Source organism: Nematolebias whitei, chromosome 7 (genome assembly GCF_014905685.2).
Source record: "Nematolebias whitei isolate Nwh7 chromosome 7, NemWhi1, whole genome shotgun sequence".
NCBI lineage: Eukaryota > Metazoa > Chordata > Actinopteri > Cyprinodontiformes > Rivulidae > Nematolebias > Nematolebias whitei.
Window position 1 is genome coordinate 17345161 of NC_056504.1, and position 24066 is coordinate 17369226.

The following is a 24066-nucleotide window of genomic DNA, read 5'->3' on the forward strand; positions in this document are numbered from 1 at the left end:
GGATATACAGTAAGTAAACAAGCATTCTATATTTGGGTCTCTGGACAAAGCTAAAGTATGTAACCATCTTTACACAGTAAATTAGGGTTACTGGTCGCACACAAGAACAGAACTGCTTGCGCGGGAGGGAAGCGGAACAAAAGAAAAAACAGAAAAATCAGCTCCATTATTCATAGTGTTTGCTTAAAACTATTTACAGGCAATCATTCATATTTTCAGCAAACGGCCACCCGTTAATAATTTAATGATTCTCTTGTCGTGTGATGTGGTTACAGCTAAAGCAGGAGGAGATGATGGCTTATCAGGCCCGGTTCTGACAAAACTGCAGTTTTATTCTCTCTGAAAACTGGGCACAACTTTCGGCCCCCCCCCCCCCTCCCCCACACAGCAGTCCCATGTTGTTAGTCTACTCAAATTGTCTTCCCCCCCCCCACGCCAATGATTTCATATGTGTATTCATACACGTATATTTAACCACAGTTCAAAGGCAGAAAATAATCCTAATCCCTCCTGGACTTGAAGCGTTGCTTACACCATTATCATCCCTACGTGTGAAAGTGAGACATGGATTAAATCCTGCCCCTCGGATCCTGGGGGGGGGGGGGGGGTTGGCCTCACCGAACGTGGCTCTGGTTTTTCTGGGAGCAGTTCAGTTGGTGAAGCGGGGATTCTTTGGGGGGTAGTTCCTGTGATAGTTGAGCAGTGTGAAGGTTTGTCTTTTAGTTTTAGACACCCCCCACCACCACCACCACCTTCACCAAGTGTTTCCTTGGACTCCGCTCACAGCACGACTTGGCGAGTGTACAATAAGAACACCATCTACATGGAGATTATATTAGTCTTTATTTAAACTGTTATTCATCTCACACATTAGATAATTTGCATTTCAAATTGTTATTCATCTGTTTATGTATTCTGTCATTATGAAACTCCTTTGGTCCTTCAATAAATAAAACTAAGATATCATATACACATTTATTCTTTATACAGTTTCATACAGTTAAAGGAAATTCTGTTGGTCTAAGGTAAAAGTTACTTAAAACCCTTACGTTAGGCCTTGCTGCTATAAAATTTAAAGGACAGCTGTATTCTCGTAGGTACTTTACTCTTTTGCCTTCAATATCAGGAGTCTTCAATTGTCACAATCCAATTGTCAGCCTTTGTAAATTATTCATTTTCTTGCATGCGTTTTCAGTGGAGAGGAGGATGAAGATTCAACGTCGTCTTCAGGACCACAACAAATGAAAAGTGAAACGATTCACAACGTTTGGACTCTACAGGGTTCGTTTCACAGAACTGATCGGTGTGAACAAGTGGAACTGGATCCTTCAGTCACACGAAAAACTAAATAAACTGTGGCTCGACAGCCGAGTCGAACGCTCTACCTGCGGCCAGAAAACTCAACACTGAAGCGTGGAATGTAAAAAATAAAAATTATCAACAGCTTTTAGTGTTTTACACAACAGCCTACACTGTACAGTAAAGAACGCAGGATACTGTACAACCTGCTAAAGCGTGAGAAATCAAAGTCAACCCAAGCGTCTGAGCCATCAAGGCTGGTTCCTCTGATGAGCGCCGACCAGACAGAAAAACAGGAGGACCTGCTGGAGGTCTCCACAGTGTTGCTGAGAAAAGTGAAGGAGAATTTGATTCATCTGCACTTCGTCACATTGAGCCAACGGGCAGTCCCAGATCTGCAAAACCGCTTCACAGTGTATCTAGCACCAGTGTGTGTGTGCATGTGTGTGTGTACGTGTATGTGTGTGTTGTCCTAACATTTTCAATGCATTAAAGACACTGAAGGAACGATCAGCAGAGCTACACCGCGAAGCTTGGACAAACAGAAGGAAGAAAATATCAACTGGTGCAACAGGTAATAAATAAGGGGAATAATAGTTACTCAGACGGTTGGTGGTTATTGTGCCCAGCGGAGAGTTCTTCTTTACAAAAACAACAAACAAAAAAAGTCCACTTGGCCTCACATCCACGTACAAATATAAAACAATACATACAAGTGTTGGATGCTACCGTTAGAGGGGGATGTTCTGTGTAGCCCAGTTGTTCTTGCCTTTGTCACCATGGGAACTACAAGGGAAGTTCCCCAAGCAGGGTGTTCATTTTCCTGAAAGACACCTCGCACGGTCTCTCATTTAGTCAGATCCTCTCGGCATTCAGGGGATATCTTGGTATAGAGGGAGGGGCAGCCATGGGAAAGTATTCTTTTCCCCCCCATATATGAGATCCATAGTGTTCAAAAACATGAAGGGAAGGGGAAGTGAAGCAGGAAGAGGACGGAGGATGGGAGAACAAAAGGGTCCTCAGAATGATTCGTCATGCCCCACAGAGAGATCCCCTTTGGGGGTGGAGGCGCGCGACGAGCCCTTGTCCATGCTCTCGGAGCCTGAGCTCTGGTGCTGCTGTTCGGAGCCCGCGCTGGACGTGATGGTGGACGAAGATGTGGATGAGGAGCGGGTCTTCTCCTTAAAGTCCGTTATGATCACTGTCACGTTCCCGACGGTGATGGCCAACTGCTGGGCGGTACTCCGGTCGATGTTCTTCAGTTTGGGCCTGTGGGATGGAAACAAAAAACAAATGTAAATGTCAAAATAACTACACAAGCCTTTCTGCAACAGCAAGGGGGAGGCTTCCAGAATTGTGGGAGCATTTACACTAAATCATTGAATTTATCAGGTGAGAGTCAGAGCAGCTGCATCAAAATGAAAATGGAGGTTTGGTGTAAAAAATCATTCAGGAATCATTTGAGAGTTCCCAATTCTTTCTGATTTAAGAGTTTTCCTGACAACAACTGTCACCATGAGCTTTACCAAAGGAAAGCAAAACAACTAGGGATGCATGATACTGGATTTTTGGCTGATATCCGATATGCTGATATGTTAAAACTTATTTGGCCAATACCAATACTGATATTTTTCCCTAGACCTACTTACAGACTACATAGCTTTTTCTGTTGTGGAATTAATATAATACATTATTCTGAACGGTCTTTGTCAATTTGAGCTGCTAACAAATGCAGATGCCAAAAAGGGGGCTGAAAATGATGCAACACTACATAAATATAATATATATATATATAAAAAAAGTGCCTTTTATATCGTTGAGTTATTTTGATGGAATAGCTGATAGTCGATATTTAACTTTATCACTAATATTGACCGATACAGATATCATGCAGATAATATCATGCACCCTTAAGAACAACAAAAAGTTCTTACACACCTGGAATTGTGAGAGTTCTTGTTGGTCTTGGTTGCTGACTTCCCAGACTGTATGCTCTGTTTGTCACTGGGTGGACTCTGATGGTTGTCTGACTTGGGTCTGGAAGAAAACACAGGTGAGGATTCAGAGCAGCACAGCAAACATCTAGACACCAGTCAGAGCCCGATTCTGGGACCAACCTGTTTTTTTTGCTGCTTGGCTTCTTCGTAACAGCTGGACTGATGTCCTTCTCTTTGTCGGGTTTGTCTTGGACGGCTTGCTCGTTGTCACTCTTGTCCTTCTCGGGGGTGTCTCCCTCCAGCATCACTCTTTCTGGACGCTCTACCTCAGGGCGTCCCTCTCCACTGGCCGGCTCTCCTTCAACGAGCAGGCGCTCCTTCTCTGGGCGCTCGCTCCTCTCTCTCCTGTCCTTCTTGGGAGGGGGAGGCATCGGGTACTGCTGAGCCACCTGCTGGGCAACCAGCTGGGAGTTTATCCTGGGCTTCCTGAGGAGGAGACCCAAGAAACAAACATGGATCATTCTTGTAGTGAAATGGTGGGCTGAGTCTCGCCATGCATCAACACAGTAACACTGAAGCAAACAAAGGTGGCTGAATTCAAACACCAGAAAGGGAAAATAATTTCTGGTCCCAGCTGACACAAAGGTGGGTTTGAACAGCTGTTTCCTGGCAGAGTACCCCCGGTTATGGAGGCTGATCTCAGAACATCATGGCTGTAGTAAAATGAATGCACAGGATCAGAAGGTGGAACATTTGCAGCATGTCGCTTAGGTCTTTAATCTGATTACAGCAGGATTGGCCTTATTTGTCACAGACTGAGATTCAGTCAAACGTTGTGTTGCTTTCGAGCAACCACAGAGCCCTTAAACACGCACACCTAAACAATCCCAAACCTACTGTTTTAGGTGTGAACTGCCAATATACATATATGTGTGTGTGTGTGTCTTATGTGTGTGTGTGTGTGTCTTATCTCACTCAGCCTTATAACCTGTATCTCTCACTCTCTGCTCTTTGAATTGAGAAAGCTCCTCGGATGAGGAGCGAAACGTCTTCTGTTACAAATAAAGTCCAGTTGTTTTTGTATTGAACGCTTTTTGAATCCCAAGTCTTCTGTTTGAACCCCTATCAGCTCTGCAGGTGAGCAAAACCTTAAGCTAAGAGGCTAAAAGACAACTCCAAGTCTGGGTGTCTGAGCCATCACACACCTGCAACACACACCAGATGGCTATGAGAAACCTCACGGGAAGGATGACTGCACAGACTAAACTGCAACCAGCAACCAGCAACTGGCAATGTACAGTGACGAGTAAACATTTTGTACATTTACACAAACATAAACATGGGCGGCTGTGGCTGAGTGGTTAGAGCAGTCGTCCTCTAATGCAAGAGTTGGGGGTTCGAACCCCACAGTAGTCACATGCCGAAGTGTCCCTGGGCAAGACACTGAACCCCTCACTGCCTCTGATGCGTGTCCCATCAGTGTATGAATGTGATCTAAAGCTCTGATTAGTCTCTTTAGAGTGATTTGTTCACTTAGCTTTGTAGAGATCTAGTAGGGTGCTGTATGAATGGATAAATGAGGACACAGATTGTAGTGTAAAGTGCTTCGAGTATCTTGATGAGATAAAAAGATGCTATACAAGTACAGTCCATTTACCATTTACATAAACCTGAAACATGGCAGTGCAAACATGTCCACTCACCTCAGGCTGAGGGGATCCTATCAGGAAATTTATAAAAGCATAAACAAACTTTACAAAACTAATAGTAGTAGGGCTGCCACAAACATTTGTCAAAAATCAACACAATTCATTTTCAAAGGCCAAAGCCATTCAAGTATTTGAGTACTTCAAGCTACCAGTGCTTGACAAAGAAAAAAGTATATTGTATGATGAAATTTCCACAGGAGACGCATACAGGATCTGTAAAGAGCCAGCAGCAGAAAACTAAACCAAAACAAACACTTTGTTGCTTGAAGATGCTAACTGCTCTGTGTCAAGTCAGACTGGTCGTCTTTCTGCTACATTTTTCAGAGAACAAATGTTTGAAGAAACTTTCAGACCAGAATCTGAGCTCATGATTGTGTTGCTGGTCGTTGTGAACAGATGTTGATGTGGAAACATCTCAACACAACACCTGGCGTTTCAACAGGCAGGCTTCATGCAGCTTATCACACAATTTACTTCTGCCTGTTAACAGCTAAAGAACATTTAAATCAGACAAGTGTTGCATAAAACATGATTAAGTATAATTTGTATATGATAAGTGTACGCTAAGCTCAAAGAACATTTCATAACGTTACAGTTTAATTAATGCATTTTAAATAACTGTCATATTTCTGTCTCTTTCTGAGATAGGCAGTCGTGTGACTTAAATCCTGCAAAAGAACAATTTTTCACCAATTTGCTGCAGTTCTTCACAAAAGTGTCTTAAAATATGCTAAGTATATTGTTTTTATTTACTTTTTATAAACAAATAAGATAAGTTTTATGTATTTATCCTATAAGTGGAGTTGAGACTTTAAACTTACAATTTTGGGAGCAAAATTTGGTGTTTTGATTTATCATAAAAATAGTGAATAAATGAAGTAAACATAGTTGACATAGTCGACAGTGGAAATATTTCTGCATATGCAAAGTGAACAGGAGTGCAAACACTTTATGGTCAAGAAGAAAGTTCTTAAATTAAATAAATCTTTCTGTTCTGGACAAAACTCTCAAGATAAACCAGTGTAGCTGCTCCTTTTTGGTAGCCTCGCACATCTAATGTCAGCATTTGTCTGTCTTCTCTTTACCCTTCAGCTTCTTGTACAAATATTTTCTTAGCAGTAAATAAAACTTATTTAATCTCCTCCTGCAGTACACTGTTACACAGAGAAATGGCTCTCCTTGAGAAGGAGGAGGGGACAAGCAGCCAATCAGAAGGCAATCAATTGGGGTATAATAGAGTATCATGTTGTAACGCTTACACTACACTCCAATCAATACACCATCAGCAGCGCATCCTGATGAGCCTTGCTGTTGTTGATCCATTAGAAGCTGGAGCCTGGGGTTTATCCACCTGTTGGCCCTGTGTGAAGCACCCACGGGAGGTGTTCAGTGGGTGAGAATTGATGTGGGTGTGAAATATTCTATCCCCATGTTTATAAATCCCTCACCTTTCCCCATCAAACACATCCAGATTGAATTTTCAGCTCAGAGTAATGTTTCCCGTGTGGATTATTACAGGTTTTCATTCACTAACTTTTGTGATTTGAAGAATGATGCATCATCATACAGCATGAGCTTGAAACATCTTAAGCTGTAGTGGCAGAACTATATAATGTGTAAATGTGACAAATGTGCTAAATAAATAACAAAATAGATGGGTCATATTCTCTGTCTTAGCTAGTTGTTACATATAAACTAATACCATTTGTAAACTCACATAAACTCCACAAACTACGTTGTTTTGTTTTTTAAAGCTGCAGAGGAATCAGTACCAGACGGTTTTAAATTGATCAGTGATCCACCATCAATACTCAAAAATCTGACTTATATTTGCAGTCAGTGAATATGCTATAGCAAAGCCTCTATGTTGCACTAGCAGCAGTTTATATAAAAAAATTATGTGAGAGGGACACGTCCCCTTCACATATTATTGATGCAACACCTATACTATACCAAAATAATTGAAACACGGACTGGCGTATAATAATAAAAATTGGTATCAGCCAAAAAAAAAAAACTGAACTTGGAGCATCTCTAGTTGTTTCGTTACTTTTACCTGTTTATTGGCACAATGCTGTCTATGCACAACAGGAAGAATTCAGGAGGCCCTGCATTATCTACAAGCAATCTGAACAATTACAAAGTACTTAACACATGTTTAGAGGGTAAATACTATGAATACAGTATTTAACTTGACCTACATTCAAAAGACACTGTCAGAGCTACAGTGATAACATATCCTCATACACCCACAAAGTGTGTATGTGGGGAGTGAGGGAGTGATTTATCCACTGATTCACTTTTGCAGCTCCAGTCAGAGCCGAAGATTTGTGTCGGCAGCCGAGGCAGTGATGCTACTTCAGCTGTGATTCAGAGCTGAGTCAGCCTCGAGTTGCATCTGCCATAAGAAACCCACTGATGTTTATTAACGGGTCAAATATGATGGATTTTCACAACAATGTAAGCCTTTAACGCCTTTGTGGGATACTGAATAAACATGGCTGATGTCCCGTTAAAAATATGTTCTTCTATAAATAGCAGTTCATTCATAATAATCCTGCACTGATGAGCAAAGTATGAATTAATTAAATTACAATTTAGCTAAGACTTGTGCTGCAGCAGAAATATTTTTCACACACCCAAATCAAATAATCTCAACCTTTCTGAGCATGAGAAGTGCTGGAAATGATCATGGGAGCAGGACCAGCCTGGAGTACAATTGCAGAAATTGCTCCAACCTCATACTGTGGCCAAAATAATCCTGGTGTGTGTATGTGCATGTGTGCGCACACGCATGTGTGTGTGTGAATGGGTGAGTGAGTGAGTGAGAGAGAGAGAGACGTGTGTAAATCCTGCTGTTGAATCATTCCCCACTGTGAGGGCTTACAACATATTTACCTCCCCCTCTTCATAACAATAGGCCATGATTGACAGCTCCTTCAGTGCTTACCCCTAAATTCCACCATCTGGGGAGGGAGGAGCGGGTAGACTCCCTCCACGGGGCACCCCAAAATAACCATCATCTTGCTTAAAAGCTCCTAATTCAGTCAGACTGACACCCATGGTTCGATCGCTCCTCTCTGCCTGAGACAGCTGCTGCTTCTGCTGCCAAAAGCCGAAGCTACTGTTTCAGAGGGAATCCTTGGCATGGAGGCCAAAAGCAACGAGCTAGAGTGCTTCACAGAGCGACACAGTAATCAAGATATACATAGATAGATACAGATATATACATGTATATAGATTATGAAGGGAAGTCCTCATTAACATGGCTCTTTTATTTTGAAGTATGTGGAGGACAAGCAGTTATTTCCTGCCTGGCTGAATGCAGCAGCAGACAGCTGAGTGAGGACGAGACAACAATGTTCTCCACCCAAGCACGGCCTATAAAAAAACAATTTAAAGACACTCTCATCTCATTCAGAAATCAGTGCTACGCTGCAGAACCCAGTCTGCCCCTGAATCATTTAAAAACACACAGACCTGTGCAGGAACATCGCTCGTGATGACCTGGTTGGAGACCACATCGGAGCCTCGGCCTGGAGCACGTCTCAGATCTGGAGTGTGAGAATGCCTCAGGGCCTTAGATTTGATCACAGCAGCTCCCTGCGACGCGCTGGCAACAATCTAACTGACGATCAACAAGCATTCATCTGTGTCAACACTTGCTTTACGCCTCAGCCAATATGTAGAAACACACGATACGTTCCCCTCCCCCCTAACAGAATTGAGGATGATGGAGCAGATCGCAGAGCTGCCTGCGCTGCTTTGATTTTATTTACCAACTACTCAGCTGGAGAGGCAGGACGGCGGAGCAGTAGTTAGACCGGTCTCCTCACAGTGAGGAGTTGCAAGTTCAAAACTCAGCTGCGGTCTTTCTGTGTGGAGGAGTTGATCAACACATTACATTTTTTTGCTGTTGTTAATTAAAGTCTAAAACTTTTCCTCAAAGCACAAAAAGACATAAAACCAGCTCATTCAACCTTTATTTAGACAGGTGAATCCCATTGCACCTCGAGGACTCATTTACAGGAGCTCATCTGGGCCATAACAATCACAACTTCTGATATACCTCCAAACGTTTTTTAAAAACCCAAAAGTTTTGTCACACATTTATTGGATAAAAGGTGAAAATTGACCTTCAATCCCACTGTGAAGCTCTTTAAGTCAAGAGAGGTCACAGGAGCAGCGCCGTCACTTCCAGCCGTGAGAGGGGAAGTGTGAGAGCGCTGGAGGCAGACGGATGAGAGCTGCCTCGGGCAATAAGCTCTTTGCAATCGTTCCCACTGCCCAGAGGCATCAAAACTCTCCACTTCATCTGCCCCTTCCAGTCAGGATTTTAAAAGCTTAATTTTACCGTCACCACTCACCTCTTGTGTTTAAAAAGAAACCAGAAATGCCATCGTTTTCACTGTCGAATAAATGAATCAAGAGTGTTGTGGCAACTTATGGTAAGTCCACAGCAAGAAAGTCTATACTTCCTGGAGAGCTACTTGTTTATTTTGTAGTTTCTGGCAGCTGAAATCTAAATTTTACTTGGTTATTTTACAAAAAATATAAACTCAACGTTAAAGCATTTTTCTTTTTTTTTATTTTCCACTGAATTTGTAATAACCCATGTGGTTCAATTATTTTTATGAGTACTAAAAAGATTAATGAAAAGAAACAATGAAATCTAAGTATTTGGAGCAGGGGTGCCCACACTTTTTCAGCATGGACCTACTTTTAAAATGACCAAGGCTAGCAATAAACAAAAACAAGCGGGTTTAAACGAAAACGCTATAACTTTCAAGTCAGCTGGGTTGCCAGATAAGAAATTATGAACTATAGTACAGTCACTTTAAAATGATAGTATTTTGACCTAAAATGTCATATGTGCTGAGTAAAGATATTCTAAGATGAGCTGTGTGTTGCGTTTGTTGAACATGTGCACAGAAAAGGAGGAGGTAAATAAGACATTTAAAATTTATCTGGCAACCCTGATGCCGGGCTCAGCTGCATTCATAGTGCATGCAGCGTCTGCATGAGTTATGTCCAAACTGGTGAATACAGTAACGTCTCTTTGAAGCCTGGATTTTATTAGTTTTGTTCCTACATGTTGAAAAAAGGTGAGCAGCACAAAAACATTCTGCTCTCTACAGTTTATTATAACTGTTGTTAGAGCAGAAAAACAGTGGACTGCAGCCGCCTGGAGTGCGCATGTGCCACTTGACACTTGCGGAGAATTTCACATCTCTGTAGGGGTTCCCCCGAAAATCTCCACTCTGAGACCTGGACTCAGAAACCTTCAGTTTCAGAGAGAGTGAGGCTGTTGTCTGTAAACGAACGGCCGAACGTTTCACACTGTGTAAAAAAAAAAAGTGACTGAGCTGTCTGGTTTGTGTGTTTTCAGAAAGACAGATGTGAGGGGAAGAGAAGATGTCTGTAATAGATGATTTGTGATGAAGGAAATGTCTGTCTTTGTGTCTGCTTATGCGTAAAAGACCCTCCATCCTCACACAGACAAACCATTGCCTGAGCTGACCTTTCAGGCTGAGAAGTGACTGGCGTGGTGACTGACAGAGCTGTGAAAGCACGAGGCTCATATGAACATACAGCAGCCGTCATACTGCTCAGCATCACTCATTTTCTCCTCCTCTCCACCGAATCACAGTTATTGTTCCTTCTGTCTTCTTCCCTGCATCCGTTGCCCTTTTAGCCCCATCACCGTCTAAGTCTATTACTTTTGCTGCCAGAATATCATCACAAAATACTTGAACATGAATATTTCACATGTTTAACTGTGCAATAAGACTAAGTAAAAAAGAACTTATTCATAAATATTTTATTGCATTGATATATCTAGTGAGACTGAAAAAACAATGTACTTGTAGTCAATTTAAAAAAAAAATCTGTCTGATTTTTCCTGCAGTCAGGGCAGACTTCAAAAACCAATATGCGATCACTTTTATTACTTATAAAATGAGTTTAAATTAATATTTAAATGTAAGGATGAGCACCAGTGACACCCGTGACCCGAAAAGGAAGAAGCAGGTAAAGATAATGGATGGGTGTAAGGGTCATTTTTAACTGAATCACAAGTGTTGAGAAAAAAATCAACAATTCTGATTTTATTTACATATAGTGTCAGCTAAAACACCAGTGTCACACTGCTTTATTTACATTTGACTTTACTGTGCACACTCGTACTCTCTGCTGCTCTGCTATTTGTAAAGTGAAACAGAAACAAGCAGATGTTGATTAATTAATTAGATGAATATTAGCCTCTGCAACAGGTTGTATATATTTCACTTGCTACCTCTTGGAGCTTGTTAAAAATGTTTATTTCAAAACAGAGTTGCCTCCTCTGCTAAATGAGTTATGAGCAAAAAGGAAGGAAAGAAAACAACCAAAACCACTGTCTGGTTTTGTTTAAACCAGTTATTGGCCCACACCTAATCCTGAGTAATGGCCTTGAATAGAGTAAACAAAAAAAGCAGTATTAGTAAACTAAATAAATATTCTTGATTTTTTGTATTTAGTCCACAAGAAGCAAATAACAGTGTTGTTTTTTTCCTGGTGGTGCTGTTGGAAAAATAAGAATCTGTCCAGTTGTTCGCCCCGGGGTGATGTGCTCCACTCCGAGACTCTTGGTTGTGTACGGTCTTTAAAAAAAAAAAAAAAAACTTTCCACTGTTTCTTTACCATCTTGTTTCCACTTTTGTCTTCTGTTGCTCTCTTCTCTGTACCAATCACTTCAACTCTACATTTAAAAACTTCCTTGCACCCCCCACCCCCACCCCTCATTGTTCTCAAGCTCCTTCTGTGTTTTCCAGCGACGTCACTCTCCATCTCTGTCACACTCATTTGCTTCCCCCATTTTTCCCCCTAAATGGGAGGAGCCCTAATTCAACAGCCTCTTTACATTTCTCTTGTTTTGTCAGATTGCCAAATTGCCTATTGTATTTAATCACTCACACACTGCCAAATCCCATGAAGTAATTAAGAAGTTTTAAAGCCGGCAATTAACACGTGAAGATTAGGGCTACCCGCTCGTGCTCGGGACTTTAGTGCAGATGCTGATAATGCTGGATAAGCAAAAGCAGTTTCCTCTGCGTGGGGGGGCTTGCTGTCTGCACGGCGGGCGGGCGAGGGAGGGCGGATATAAATTGAGCACCAGCATGTCCTTCTTATGTAATTCCATTATCCCAGACAATTTGCCTTAATGTGACAGTGGTAGAATCCACGGATTATAATGACTCTATTCCATCATTGTAAATGACAGGCAAGCACACACACACACACAAGCACACACACACACACACTTGCTGCACTTATGTTTTCCTATAAATTTTCTGCCTCAATAGAAGAATAAACATATGTGCTCCTGCTTTGTTAACCAAATATTCAACTATGACCCAACGTATCCAGTCTGGTTCAGTTGGTAAAGGTTTCTGGTCTGGTCTGATCAGAAGGCCACAGGCTAAAGGCGACGTGTGTTTACATCTTGAAAGTTGTGGACAAACAAGGTGAGACAACAGGTGACCTACATATGAACACCACAGGGAACAGGAAGTCTTTAAATCCATGTGGAAACATTACAGGGGACTGACAACAACAGACTTCCATGCACAGCTCGCTGATATAAAGACGGTAAGCGCTGGCCTCCACAGACCTCATGAGTCATATAAAAGTATGAATCATAATAAAAATTTCTGTTGTACTGCAGATCACATTTCTTCAGTTTGGTTTTATCTTATGAGGCAATCTGGACTTTGTCAGTATGTTTCGAGCAAAGTTAATTTAAGCCACAGTCACGACTTGACTGAGTTATTAAATTAGACTACATGCTTGTCCCAGTAAACAAGCACGGTTCTGGTTGACCCAGTATTTCACAGAGCGGAACAGCTGACAAACAAGGCAGCTTATAATAAATTGATAATATGTCGAGCAGAAAGCAGTTTTTACAACTTTGTACTTTGACAGATTGCCGTCGTCTTCTTCTGTGTACTGATTTATTCTGCGGCTCCAGTTGGAGCTTGGGTCAAGACCTGCAGAGCAAATCTGGGTCCAACAAAAAGTATATAGAAAGCTCAGATTACATTATCTGGCTTTGAGGAATTCAGTTAAATGTGGTTTAAATTTTACTAACAACATTTATATTTTTTTGTTTTCATAAAACGCTTTAGTGAGTTCTTCAGAAAATAATGATTTGTATTTCTTGTTGCTGTCTGCTAAAAAGAATAGTGTGGCACGGTGGTGCAGTTGGTAGAGCTGCCGCCTCTCAGCAAGCAGGTTGCTGGTTCAAATACCGGCCGGAGACCTTTCTGGGTGGAGTTTGCATGTTCTCTCCGTTAATGTGGGGGTTTTCTCCAGGTACACCGATTTCCTCCAACAGACTAAAAACATACATGCTAGTTTGAATTTCTTCTTCTTTCAGCTGCTCCCTTCTTCAGGGGTCACCACAGGGAACTTGCACGAAGACTTGTCGATTGGTTTTACGTTAGATGTCTTTCCTGACAAAACCACAGTCCACCAAGCTACCACAGCCCTGTGTGTGGAGCAGAGAGCTGCCATCTAGAGCACCCAGAGGAGCAGATGGTGGGGGTTAAGGGCCTCGCTCAAGGGCCCATAGTGGGGCAAATGAGGGTGGAGACAGGTGTGGGTCTTTCCCCTTTCCCACCCACATTTAATGTTGTTGCTCCAGGGAGTTGAACCGGCGATCTTCCGATCACAGGCACACCTTCTCTAACCTCTGCGCCACCACTCCCCCATCATGTTAGACTGATTGGTAACTCTAAATTGTCTCTAGGTGTGAGAGAGAGAGTGAATGGTTGTTTGTCTCTGTGTGTCCCTGTGATGGACTAGAGACCTGTCCAGGGTGTCCCCCGCCTCTCGCACAGTGATTGCTGGACATGGGCACCGGCGACCCCCGTGACCCAAAATGGAATAAGCAGGTAAAGAAAATGGATGGATGGATGGAAGTACTTTTCAAGTCAGAGCACGGTTTCTTTAATATGGAAGAACCCATTCATTCTGTTTAAAACAAAGCAAAGATGAAATCTCACTGAAACAGGTAACAACAGAGCACCAGGGTGCAGATGACAGCTTGGCAGTCAAAGACGGAGGTACCCCCAGACTTCCTGTGATCCCTGCCATCAATCAACTTTACAGTTCTCCTAATGGTTTCTCTCTGGCCCGGGGGCTGCCAGAGGTGCATTCCAAACAGTGTCGCAAAGCAAACCCACGAGGAACAACACACTGTCACACAGACGGCAGGTTTAGACGGCAGAAACATTTAAATATGATAGCTCCCCTCCTCTTCCTCCCCCTCACAGAGGACACTAATGTGAGCCCTTCTCCTTTTACCACTGAAAGCAGAGGCTGAACACTTGGACTGCTCGGACTTGTAGATTAGCAGTGAGGTCAGGTGAAAAAAAGCCCCGTGTACTCTTGTTTAAGGGTCCAGAAGAAGGCTAGACGAAGCTTACTTGGGGATCACGTTTCATCAGCGAGCTGGACTGGGTCAACAGGTGCGTTGAGAGCGCGGGGCCTCTCTCTGCATGCTGATGCCACTGCCAGAGTTCTGCTCTTGTTAACACACATTCTTGCCTTCATTAGCACAAATCGGAGCTGCATAACTGCCAGGTATCCAGTTTATCCACTGCTGGCAGGGGGGGAAGGTGTGATTCCAGCCACAGAGTGCAAATACTATCTGTTAATACCATGAATCATGTCAGCTTTGTAATCCTCATTGCCATTTGAAAAAACAGATGCAGTTTTAATGACTTTAATGAGTGCAGCGATGGAAATATTGACCTGATATTCAGTTTGACTAAAGGACAGATTAGCTGTCTCTGACTCAAAAGATAGTGAGTGAGCACTTCACTGTATGGGCATGTGAAACCTGCTACCTGTTGGACCAGCAGGCTGGACTGGGATGCAGCTTCATCTGCAGCTCTCTTTTTAAAATACCAACAGTGACTTCAGATCAGGATGTGACTTCTTCATTTCAACCAGATATCTACTTTTGCCAGTCATGGTAGAAGCATGTGAACATCCTCACCAGCAGAGCGCATAATCACAGCAGCAAAAACCAATTATCTAAAGAAAATGGACCTAAAATTTGATCCTACTGATGTTCGATCAGCAAACATGGAGCCTCATGCATAAACCCACAATCACTGCAGAGCCACAGATAAAAGGACCAAGACAAATATCCACACAAAGCCTCGAAGTGTGAATCATTGAGCTAGGAGCATGTTGCTGGAATACATCAAACAACGAGGAAAAGATGGCTAATTAGTCCTCATTAAAATAAGACAGCTCCACAATGACACAACTGCATTAATCAAACATTAACAATTCAGATCAAACAGGAATTAGTGAAAGACACTCCAGTGATGTCATGTGCTCCCCATACGCTAAAAAAGAGGCAACCAGCCTGTTGCTAGAGCGCACGGACAGGATTGCCATGACATGATTGTTTCTGCATCCTGCTTCTCTGCAGCCAGCTCAGTCAACGCTGTCAGCTGTGGTCTTAAGCTACATACTGCTGGGAAAAAATCATGGGGGAGGGGAGAGCCTTACAAATAAGGTTGAACTTGAGCTTTTGGATTCTCCGTAAAGCAGCGTTGCGCTCCAGTGTGCGGTGTTGCTGGGGGTTCTACGTCGAGCCACTTATTGTAAAAACCACAACTAAAAAAAGGTTAGAGTTCAAGGGACTTGTTGACAAAGCCACAAATGACTCATTGGTCTCTCTCCGTCTCATTGTGCAACAAATGAAGTGAGAAAACTGTAGCACAAGCAACTTCGTCATCAAAACCATTCCTCAGAACAGAGGGAGGCGTCGTCACAGAATATAAAACTGAAAGGGAATCCCATCAGATTATACGACGGTTTCATCTTTGTTTCCCATAAGACAAAAGCCTGTGCTGACATCACAAAACTTACTCTGAATTAACCTGAGGGGAAATGCCTGGGGACACACAACACAGTTACCATCAACGATGTGATCAATTGGGGATGGATCTGAGTATAAACAGCAGGGGAACCACCACACAGCTCTGGGAATGAGTCAAGTTTTTAGAAAACTATAAAACAGATAAATGTTAATGTCATGTCAGGTGGAGGTTTATAGGTGACCACTGCAATGCTATGAAGACCGTTTAAAAATAAAACTGTAAGAAACCCAATTTTTACTCATATTGATGGTCTTGTATTTACAATAAAATTCTGCAAGCAGAACTTGTAACCTGACGCCAGCTACAACGTGTTTGTTTACCTTTAGAAACAGCTGAAGTGACTGAAAATAGGTCGGCAACAGTGAGGAGCAGTTCAGTGGTTCTAGTTCTCTTATTTCTGCGTTTGGCTGCAGATTCACTCATTTCAACATCTTCTCCCTGATCCTACGCTCGCCTGATTCCACCATATTTGTTTACCTACTACCTACCTACCTAATGTAGGTCAATGGCGTGATTCAAGCTTCCACGTGGTTTTCAGTGGATTCAGCTGAGCGCTTTGTTTACCATTAGCGTGCACCTTCATTTTAGAATTACACGTTAACCTTTTGGGAAAACTGCTGGATTAAACCCTTACAAACTGCACCGTTTGATAAAGACCAGGATAACCTATTTATGTTGGATTTTTTTAGTTTGCAACGAGTCCCTTCAACCTGATGAGAAAGAAAAGCCGTTCAAACATGCAACCCGATTACTCCCTTATGTCTCATCAATCTGGCTGACACTTCCATTAAACATCCTCTGAAATCCTACAGGTAGGTGGCATGCGTTCACTCTCACTGTCTGAAAGGGAAAAATCTGCGTCTTGGTGATGCTGTAGATGCACTGAAGCCTTGCAACAACCATAAAGTATGGTTCCCCCCTCACCACCACCCCACCCCTCTTTGCCAAGAGAAGCGGACAGCCTACCTAGACTGATGCAGGAAAAAAAAGAAGCAAAACGAGGTGTGCGATCATCCACAGAGAATGTGCAAGATTCACAATCAACAAGTCCTCATCCGCACGGACACAAACAGTGTGGTCATCAAAGTTGTCATCGTGAATGCAGGGCTGCTGCAGGAGCACAGAGGAGAGAGAGGAGCTGTTACCTTGTGGATGTGCCCTTCCTCACATCGCAGATGCTGCATTTGAACGCCTCGGCGGTGTTCCTGTAGGTGCACACGCTACAGTCCCAGTAGCCGTCGTCGACGCTCTGTTTGGCTTGTCTTTTCGGCCTTACGAAACGACACAAAATGACAAGTTCTGTTAAGAAATACCACCGACACGTTTCGTTAATTAACAACACGGGAGACGGCGGCGCACGCTGCCCGTCGCTTCACGCGCGAGCCGCTGAAGGCAGCACAAAGCATGGCGGGTTGTCATTAACATTTGACGGTTCGAACCCCGCTCCAGTTCGGCTGGTGGCGAGGCGGGCGACTGTCCACACCGTCCGATTGTATCGCCAGCTAGGCTAACAGCAGGCAGGGAAGCGCTGCTAAAAAAAACTGGTACCGACGCTCAGTAGGTCGACTGACGAAACCAGTATCAAACAAAGCCCATTTCGACATTGACCCATCAGAAGGTCTCGTCGAACCGGAGGAGCGTTAGAAGGACTGGCAGGCGTCTCCTCGGAAACATTTCTCTTTGTCTGGTGAAGTGACTGGGTAGTAGGGAGCGAGAAGCCGCCATAGTGACTGCACTATTCTAGCTAGCTGTGGCATACCAAGTGAAAACAGGAGAAACGAGCTCTGCGCGAGAGAAACGCATCCGAATCTCGATCCCGAAACAAAACCAACAGAGGCCGAATCGACGGCGGACGGTCGCCTTACCTGGTAGGGCTCTTTTTGTCGCCCATGGTGAAGGATAATCCTCGAAAATGAGAAGAAAAAGGGGGGGCCTCCTTTAATTGTCAGTGAGTGAAGTAGGATCCAGATAGAGCCGCTGCTGAAGCTGTTGGCAGACAGGCTCCACTCAGCGCTAGCTCGAGGCACGGCACAGCGACTGCACTTTGTCACGTGACCGCGGACTGACCAATCAGCGGCCGGAGAGGTTTAAAAGTCTGGCTGGATGTTTAGTAGAGATTTTAATAAGTGAAGATATTTGACAGCTCAAAGCCTGCACACTGCAGAGTTACCATTCAGATACTCCTACACACTGCCACTGACGAAACTAAAGTGTTTGCAGGACTTTCAGAACACATTACAAGTGGTTTGAAAGTCTGAAAAATGGAAAAACAAATATTAATGTTAATTATTCTCAGGCACGAAAGCAACTATATGATAAAGTTTTGTCAAAAGTACTAATATGTCATTGCAGCCTCTCACAGACTGAAATGAGTCCTCGGGATAATTATTTTCCACCTTAATAGTTCAAATATTAAAGCCCTAGCTTACCTTGAAGGAATGCATATCATCCTCTGCCTTTCATGGCAGAGTTTAAGACCGAGATGAGAAATCAGAAAGTTTTACACATTTTGGGCAAACTCTGTAAAGCATGTAATGATTGGGGCCAAGATGGTGTAGGGGCAGGGCAGCCAACCCGGGTTCAATCCCCAGTCATTGCACATCTCGTGATGTCTCTGAGCAGGACACCCAATCCTGAATTGCTCCCCAGTCACCTACATAGCTGCCCACTGCTCCACCTGGGTGTATCCCAGGTGCGATGGGTTAAATGCAGAGAGACAATTTTGTCTTTGTATGGGAACATACAATGATGACAACACATAGCACTTTATTATTATTATGTCATGCTCAGAGTGTGTGTTGTGAATGGCTCTCTACTATCACAGCACATTTTAGCTCAATATCTGTAAAACTGACTGACTCACAGTCATTTCTGTGTTGACTAAGGTCAATTGACTATGGCAGCTGTCTTGAAAGAGCTTGACTCCAAATGTTAGTTGTAGATGTACTTTCAGTGATTTCATTCCTCAAGTTTGGTTAAAATTTGTCCTGTGGTTCATGAGATAATTCAGTAACAGCCAGACACACAAACTCACACATCTACAGATGCAGTCAGAAACATTTTTGCCCTTTCTTACTTTTGCCATTGAGCCACAATAATAACAGCTTTATCTAACAAGGTTGAGTCAGGTCCTCTGGACCGATTCTTCTTTGTTGAAACATTGTGTCTTTGATCCAAAAAGGCTTCTTCAGTCTGAGACACTGTAACAAACTCAGTTTTATAATAGTAGATCAACCAGTTTGAGCGAGGAAAACAATTGAACAGGGGCGGAGGCCTCCGTGTTCAACTACGGTATCACCCTCTTACAATGCTGTTACTGCTAGTATCACTCAGCCCCCCGTGAATAGCAAGCGGCCATCAGGTGCTAACATCTATTGTTAAGCTGATAGTCTGAAGAATGTGAACAGCTAGTTCTGGTTGGTCTGCTATGCGAAGGTGATATTGAAGACTGAGTTGGTTGCAGTGTCTCAGACTGAGGGTCTTTTGTATGAAGGACAAAACGTTTCAACAAAGAAGAATCCGTCCAGAGGACCTGACTCAACCTTGTTAGATTTTTCTCCCTGGATTATTGAGCATGCTTCAGGAATAACAGCTTTACATAAATCCATCAGCACTGCCTCTCCAGATCAGCAAGAGAAACACTTTAATTTCAAAGTATTTACAGATCATTTGGCCTCGTACACTTTGAATTTAGTTTTATTCATACTCAAAAACGTCCTTTATAACAATGTCAGTAAAATGAAATGAAGTAGAGCCTTTATTTTTATTTTTAAAACACCATAAACACTTTTAATTAGTTTACTGGAGATCTTTTCCTTTGCTTAAAAATAAACAAAATTATTCTGGACAGGACAGAAAAGACTTTCTCTTCACCCTGCCTTTAAAATCAAAGCTCCTAACCCAGACCTTCTTACCCTCCTGGCTCTGACAGGCTGCGTCATGGAATGTGTTGGTGCAAACATGCACCCCTTGCTCCCCCCACCCTCTCTGCTCAGGATGGAGCTCTCTGTGGGGGGAGACCAAGTGTGAATCATGTCAGCTCATTAGCTGCTCTCCACGACTCCGGGTTCTTTTGTGAATCCCTCACTTGTCTTCTGTTTGGTGTCAATATCCGTGTCTCCATGTTTAGTTTGCCCTCCGCCCAGCGATTACCTTTGCTCAGTCACTGCATGCTGCTCTAATTGAGCTTTATCACAGTAGCCCACTGATAACTACCATTCAGTCAAAACAGCATTGAGTCACACATCGCTGGTTCTGTAATGAGCTCCTGTTCATTTTTTTTTTTGTTTTAACTTCCAAGCTGCTGTAAATATCTCTAACTTGCAGAGTGTAGCAAGTGGAGTTAATTTGTATTCCTTGAAAAAGCCCTTGCAGCTACATATGTTCTTTTTGTTGTAAAGAATTACCACAGTATCAATGCAGACTGCCTAATTCACTGGGAAAAGAAGCTTATTTAGAAGCATTTACTGAGAGCAGCTGGCCTTAAGTTGGGAAACATGCAGATTCTTTGCTTCCTCATTGACTGCACCCCTGAGCCAGACACGTGCAGTACAGGGGAGAGGGAATGGATTTCACAAAGCAACTAGTTAGACCTCATTCATTTTTATGAGAGGTGAGATGCTCTATTAGTGAGGTGAAACTCTGAGGCCCCATGAACAATCTCCTGGAAATGTTCATAGACTGACTGAGAAAACTGTGTTGATTGTGATCACAGTTGTTGTTTCGACGAGACCACAAAAATAGCTGGAGCTGTGATTTTAGTGTTTCAACGACTTGTCCATTCAGACAGAAATGAGCATAAAAACAGCTACAGGACCATTCTGTGTTCGTAAAATGTGACAATGCGTTTCCACTGACCCATGGGATGGTGTAACACAGATATGGTCAGATAAACTGTTAAATGAAAAGAGCGAGCAGCACAAACAGCACTCTGCTATCCATAAGAGCTATCGTATTTACTCACGCAATTGCAGAAAAACAGTAGTGCACATGTGCAATTTCACACCTTTGCCAGGCATTTCCAAAAACCTCCACTCTGAGTTCTGGATTCAAAATAGTTTGGTGTCAGAGAAAACAAGTACAAAATGGCCAAAACCCAATGTTTTCATTCAAACATGGTATCGTGGAAACAGGGCCAAAGCTTTTAGGAAATGTTATCACTCCAAAACAGCAAATTTCACTTCCACTCGGTCTCAAGAAAATAGAAGTGAGACCATTAGTTTATCGACATTTCAGACAGGCTCAGACTCAATCTGACTGCATCCCTCATCTCAAACATGTACTCTTGTTTGAAGCAAGAGGCAGACCTGAATCTCAAGATTCAACTCAAGAGAGCTGCCGTGCGTCTGACAGTAAAAGACAGAGCTTGTACTGCTGCTAGGCACAAAGGTTTGAAATCTGTCGTGCTGGAGTGATTTCAAGTGAAATGTCTACTGCAGCCAATTCATAGATCAAATATCATCTCAGCAGGAGACACACAGCCCAGTCCCCCACCCCAGGAATTATGTCTATATTGAACAATTTCACACCCTTTAGCGTAGTTTTCTCTAATCAAATGTGTTCAAAGATTGTATGAACAGCCTTAAAAGCAGACCAAACAGTTTGCTGATGTAGCTTCAGTCTCACTTACATTTTGTGCGTTCAGTTTGTATCTGTCTACCTCTTCTCAGAATTGTCACCTGAACATGGTCTGGTGATTTGAGTAGACTTGTAATCTTGAGGGTTATGTTGTTTGGGATGCTCCATGACAAACTGGCTTCAGGAGAGAGGTCAGACTAAGGTCGTTTTCACACCTTTTAGTCGGGTAGACTCGGTTTGATTGGGGACCAAAATTCAGAACGTTTGTTTACATTTTCAGCTGGTGCGGTTCGCATTCACATTGATGAGTCAATCAAGCCAACCTGTTCCCACCCTCACCTGTGGTGGTGCTGCACCAAGAACTACTGAAGGAAACAACATGAATACCTCTGAGGACGACACTGAGTGCAACTTACTTCTGGAAATAAAAACAAAAATGGAGTGGTGTCCAATTTTAGCAGTTTTAGGATTTTTGTTTTGTCTGTGGCTCATGTGCCAAGCAAACATTTTTCAACAATGGACTCAGCATGAGTGGAAGATGAGGCAGAAGACCATGGAGAATGTTGTTTTTCACACAAGGTGGCTGACGGCTCCATATGAGGTATAAGATATGTGCATTTGTTTGTCCTGCGCTTTAGTCCACTTCCTGCTTTTGGAGCAGTCTTCGGCCTGCTTGCATTCACACTACATTCAAACCGCACCAGAGTTCACTTCAACCGAACCGAGACCTAGGTTTTTAGGCGGACCAGAGTTTGCTTTTTTGGTCCTCATCAGAGTTCGACTGCACGTTCACACCACCCCAAACTAACCAGACTTTCTAGGCAAACGGACTAGAATTCGATTAAAATGGCCTAAACAGGACTAGTGTTAATGCACACTAAGAGCAGTTTAAAAAGCTCCTTTAATTTGAAAGAACTGCATTATACAGGCAACCTCACCCATATCAAGGAAACAAGGGCATCCTCCGAGTCAGGTTCAAGGCATGTTTTCTAGCAAGTGCCGGCAGGTCAAACCTGAACAAAGTACATGAAGTCCCTATCTCCAATGACCCACCACCTGTGGGGAGACCCCTCAACATCAGTTACAATGTAAACCAGGTGGCAAGCGAATGTGAGGCCCTGGGCATGCTGATCCCTGTTGGTACAAACCACCCAAACTACGATCTGTCTGTAGGGTAGCCAGAATCATCCTTAGAGATCAGGTGAGCTCTGTCATCCAGGGGAAGCTTGGAGAAGTTATTCTGCTTGAAAAGTAGTTATTTGAGGTGGTTCAGTCATCTGATTGGGATGTCTATGGGTCACCTTCATCTGAAGGTTTTCCAGGCTTGCCCATCTGGATAGAGAATGGTAAATGGTAAATGGACTGTACTTATATATCATCTTTCTATCTTATCAAGATACTCAAAGCACTTTACACTACAAACTGTGCCCTCATTTACCCATTCATACAGCACTCTACTATACTTTTTTCATTCAACCTTTATTTAGACAGGTAAATCCCATTGAGCCTCGAGGACTCATTTACAAGAGAGACCTGATTTCAACAAAGAAAGATGATAACAATAGACAACAGCAACAACAATAAACAATTGTAAAAAGTCATACTGCAGGTTTTTTTTTGTTTGTTTTTTTCTTTTTTAAAAATAGGATGGCTAAAAGAAAAAGGTAACAAAAAAACAGCTAGATTCTAAGGCGAATGTAGAAAACTAAAAACAGGAACATGTCTGCGTTGGTCCCTGCCAAGAGTCCAACAGGTTCTTAAAGCCACTTAGAGAGGTCAAGGTCAAGAGCTTCAATTGTTTTTGTAAGGTATTCCAGGAAACAGGAGTGGCGTAGGAGAAGGCCCTTTTGCCTAGTTCAGTCCTCATTGAGGGAACACTGCAGGTAATAATGTCCTAAGAGCGCACGCCGTAGCTGCACTCACACAGAGACATGTAGGAGGAGATGTATGAAGGCAGCAGACCAAGAAGTGATTTAAAGATGAAAATGTACCATTGAGAGAGTCTGCGTGAAGTTAATTATGTCCAGTTAACCAGTGAATACAGGGTGCAGTGGTGGGCACGATAATCACAGCCAGTTATGAATCTTAGTGCACCATGATAGACAGCATCCAACACTATGTACAAGGAATAATCAGTGCTTTGTCACATTCACCAATGGGACACACATTGGAGGCAATGAGGGGATGTTGCGCAGGAACACTTCAGCATGTGACTGCTGGTGGAGTCGAACCCCTGGCATTGGAGGACAACTCTGTTACGACAGTGTTAGTGTGGGAGATATGCAGAAAACCACATTTAGCATCTTGTCACACACCTGTGGTTTCTGTTCACCTCATATTGACCACAGTCTACCCCCAATGCAGAGTTTCATTCTCTTAACCTAATTTTTTACAACAGTTTCCCTCAAACCTAAACAAGCTTTGATGCTTGAAATACTTTGTAAAATCCAACATTGTGAAAAGAATCATCCAACAACACTTTATGAAAAATATTTTTGTAGCTGGTCCAATTGCAAGTGATTAATGACAGAGAAAAGAAATAGAAAGAAATTGCAAAACACAGTTTGGTAATTTTTCCTCAAAGGCATCAATACTTTGTGCTGA

General features: G+C 42.8%; 1 protein-coding gene across 1 annotated transcript; it reads right to left on the reverse strand.

Moving 5' to 3' along the window:
• Window positions 1–635: 635 nt before the first annotated feature.
• rybpb (RING1 and YY1 binding protein b) lies at window positions 636–17894 on the reverse strand. The gene is made up of 5 exons (XM_037678674.1): window positions 17751–17894; window positions 17031–17156; window positions 3417–3722; window positions 3238–3336; window positions 636–2568 (listed from the first exon to the last, which is right to left on the reverse strand). The coding sequence occupies exons 1-5, from the start codon at window positions 17774–17776 to the stop codon at window positions 2319–2321; spliced, it is 807 nt and encodes a 268-aa protein (XP_037534602.1). The 5' UTR covers window positions 17777–17894; the 3' UTR covers window positions 636–2318.
• Window positions 17895–24066: the final 6172 nt, after the last annotated feature.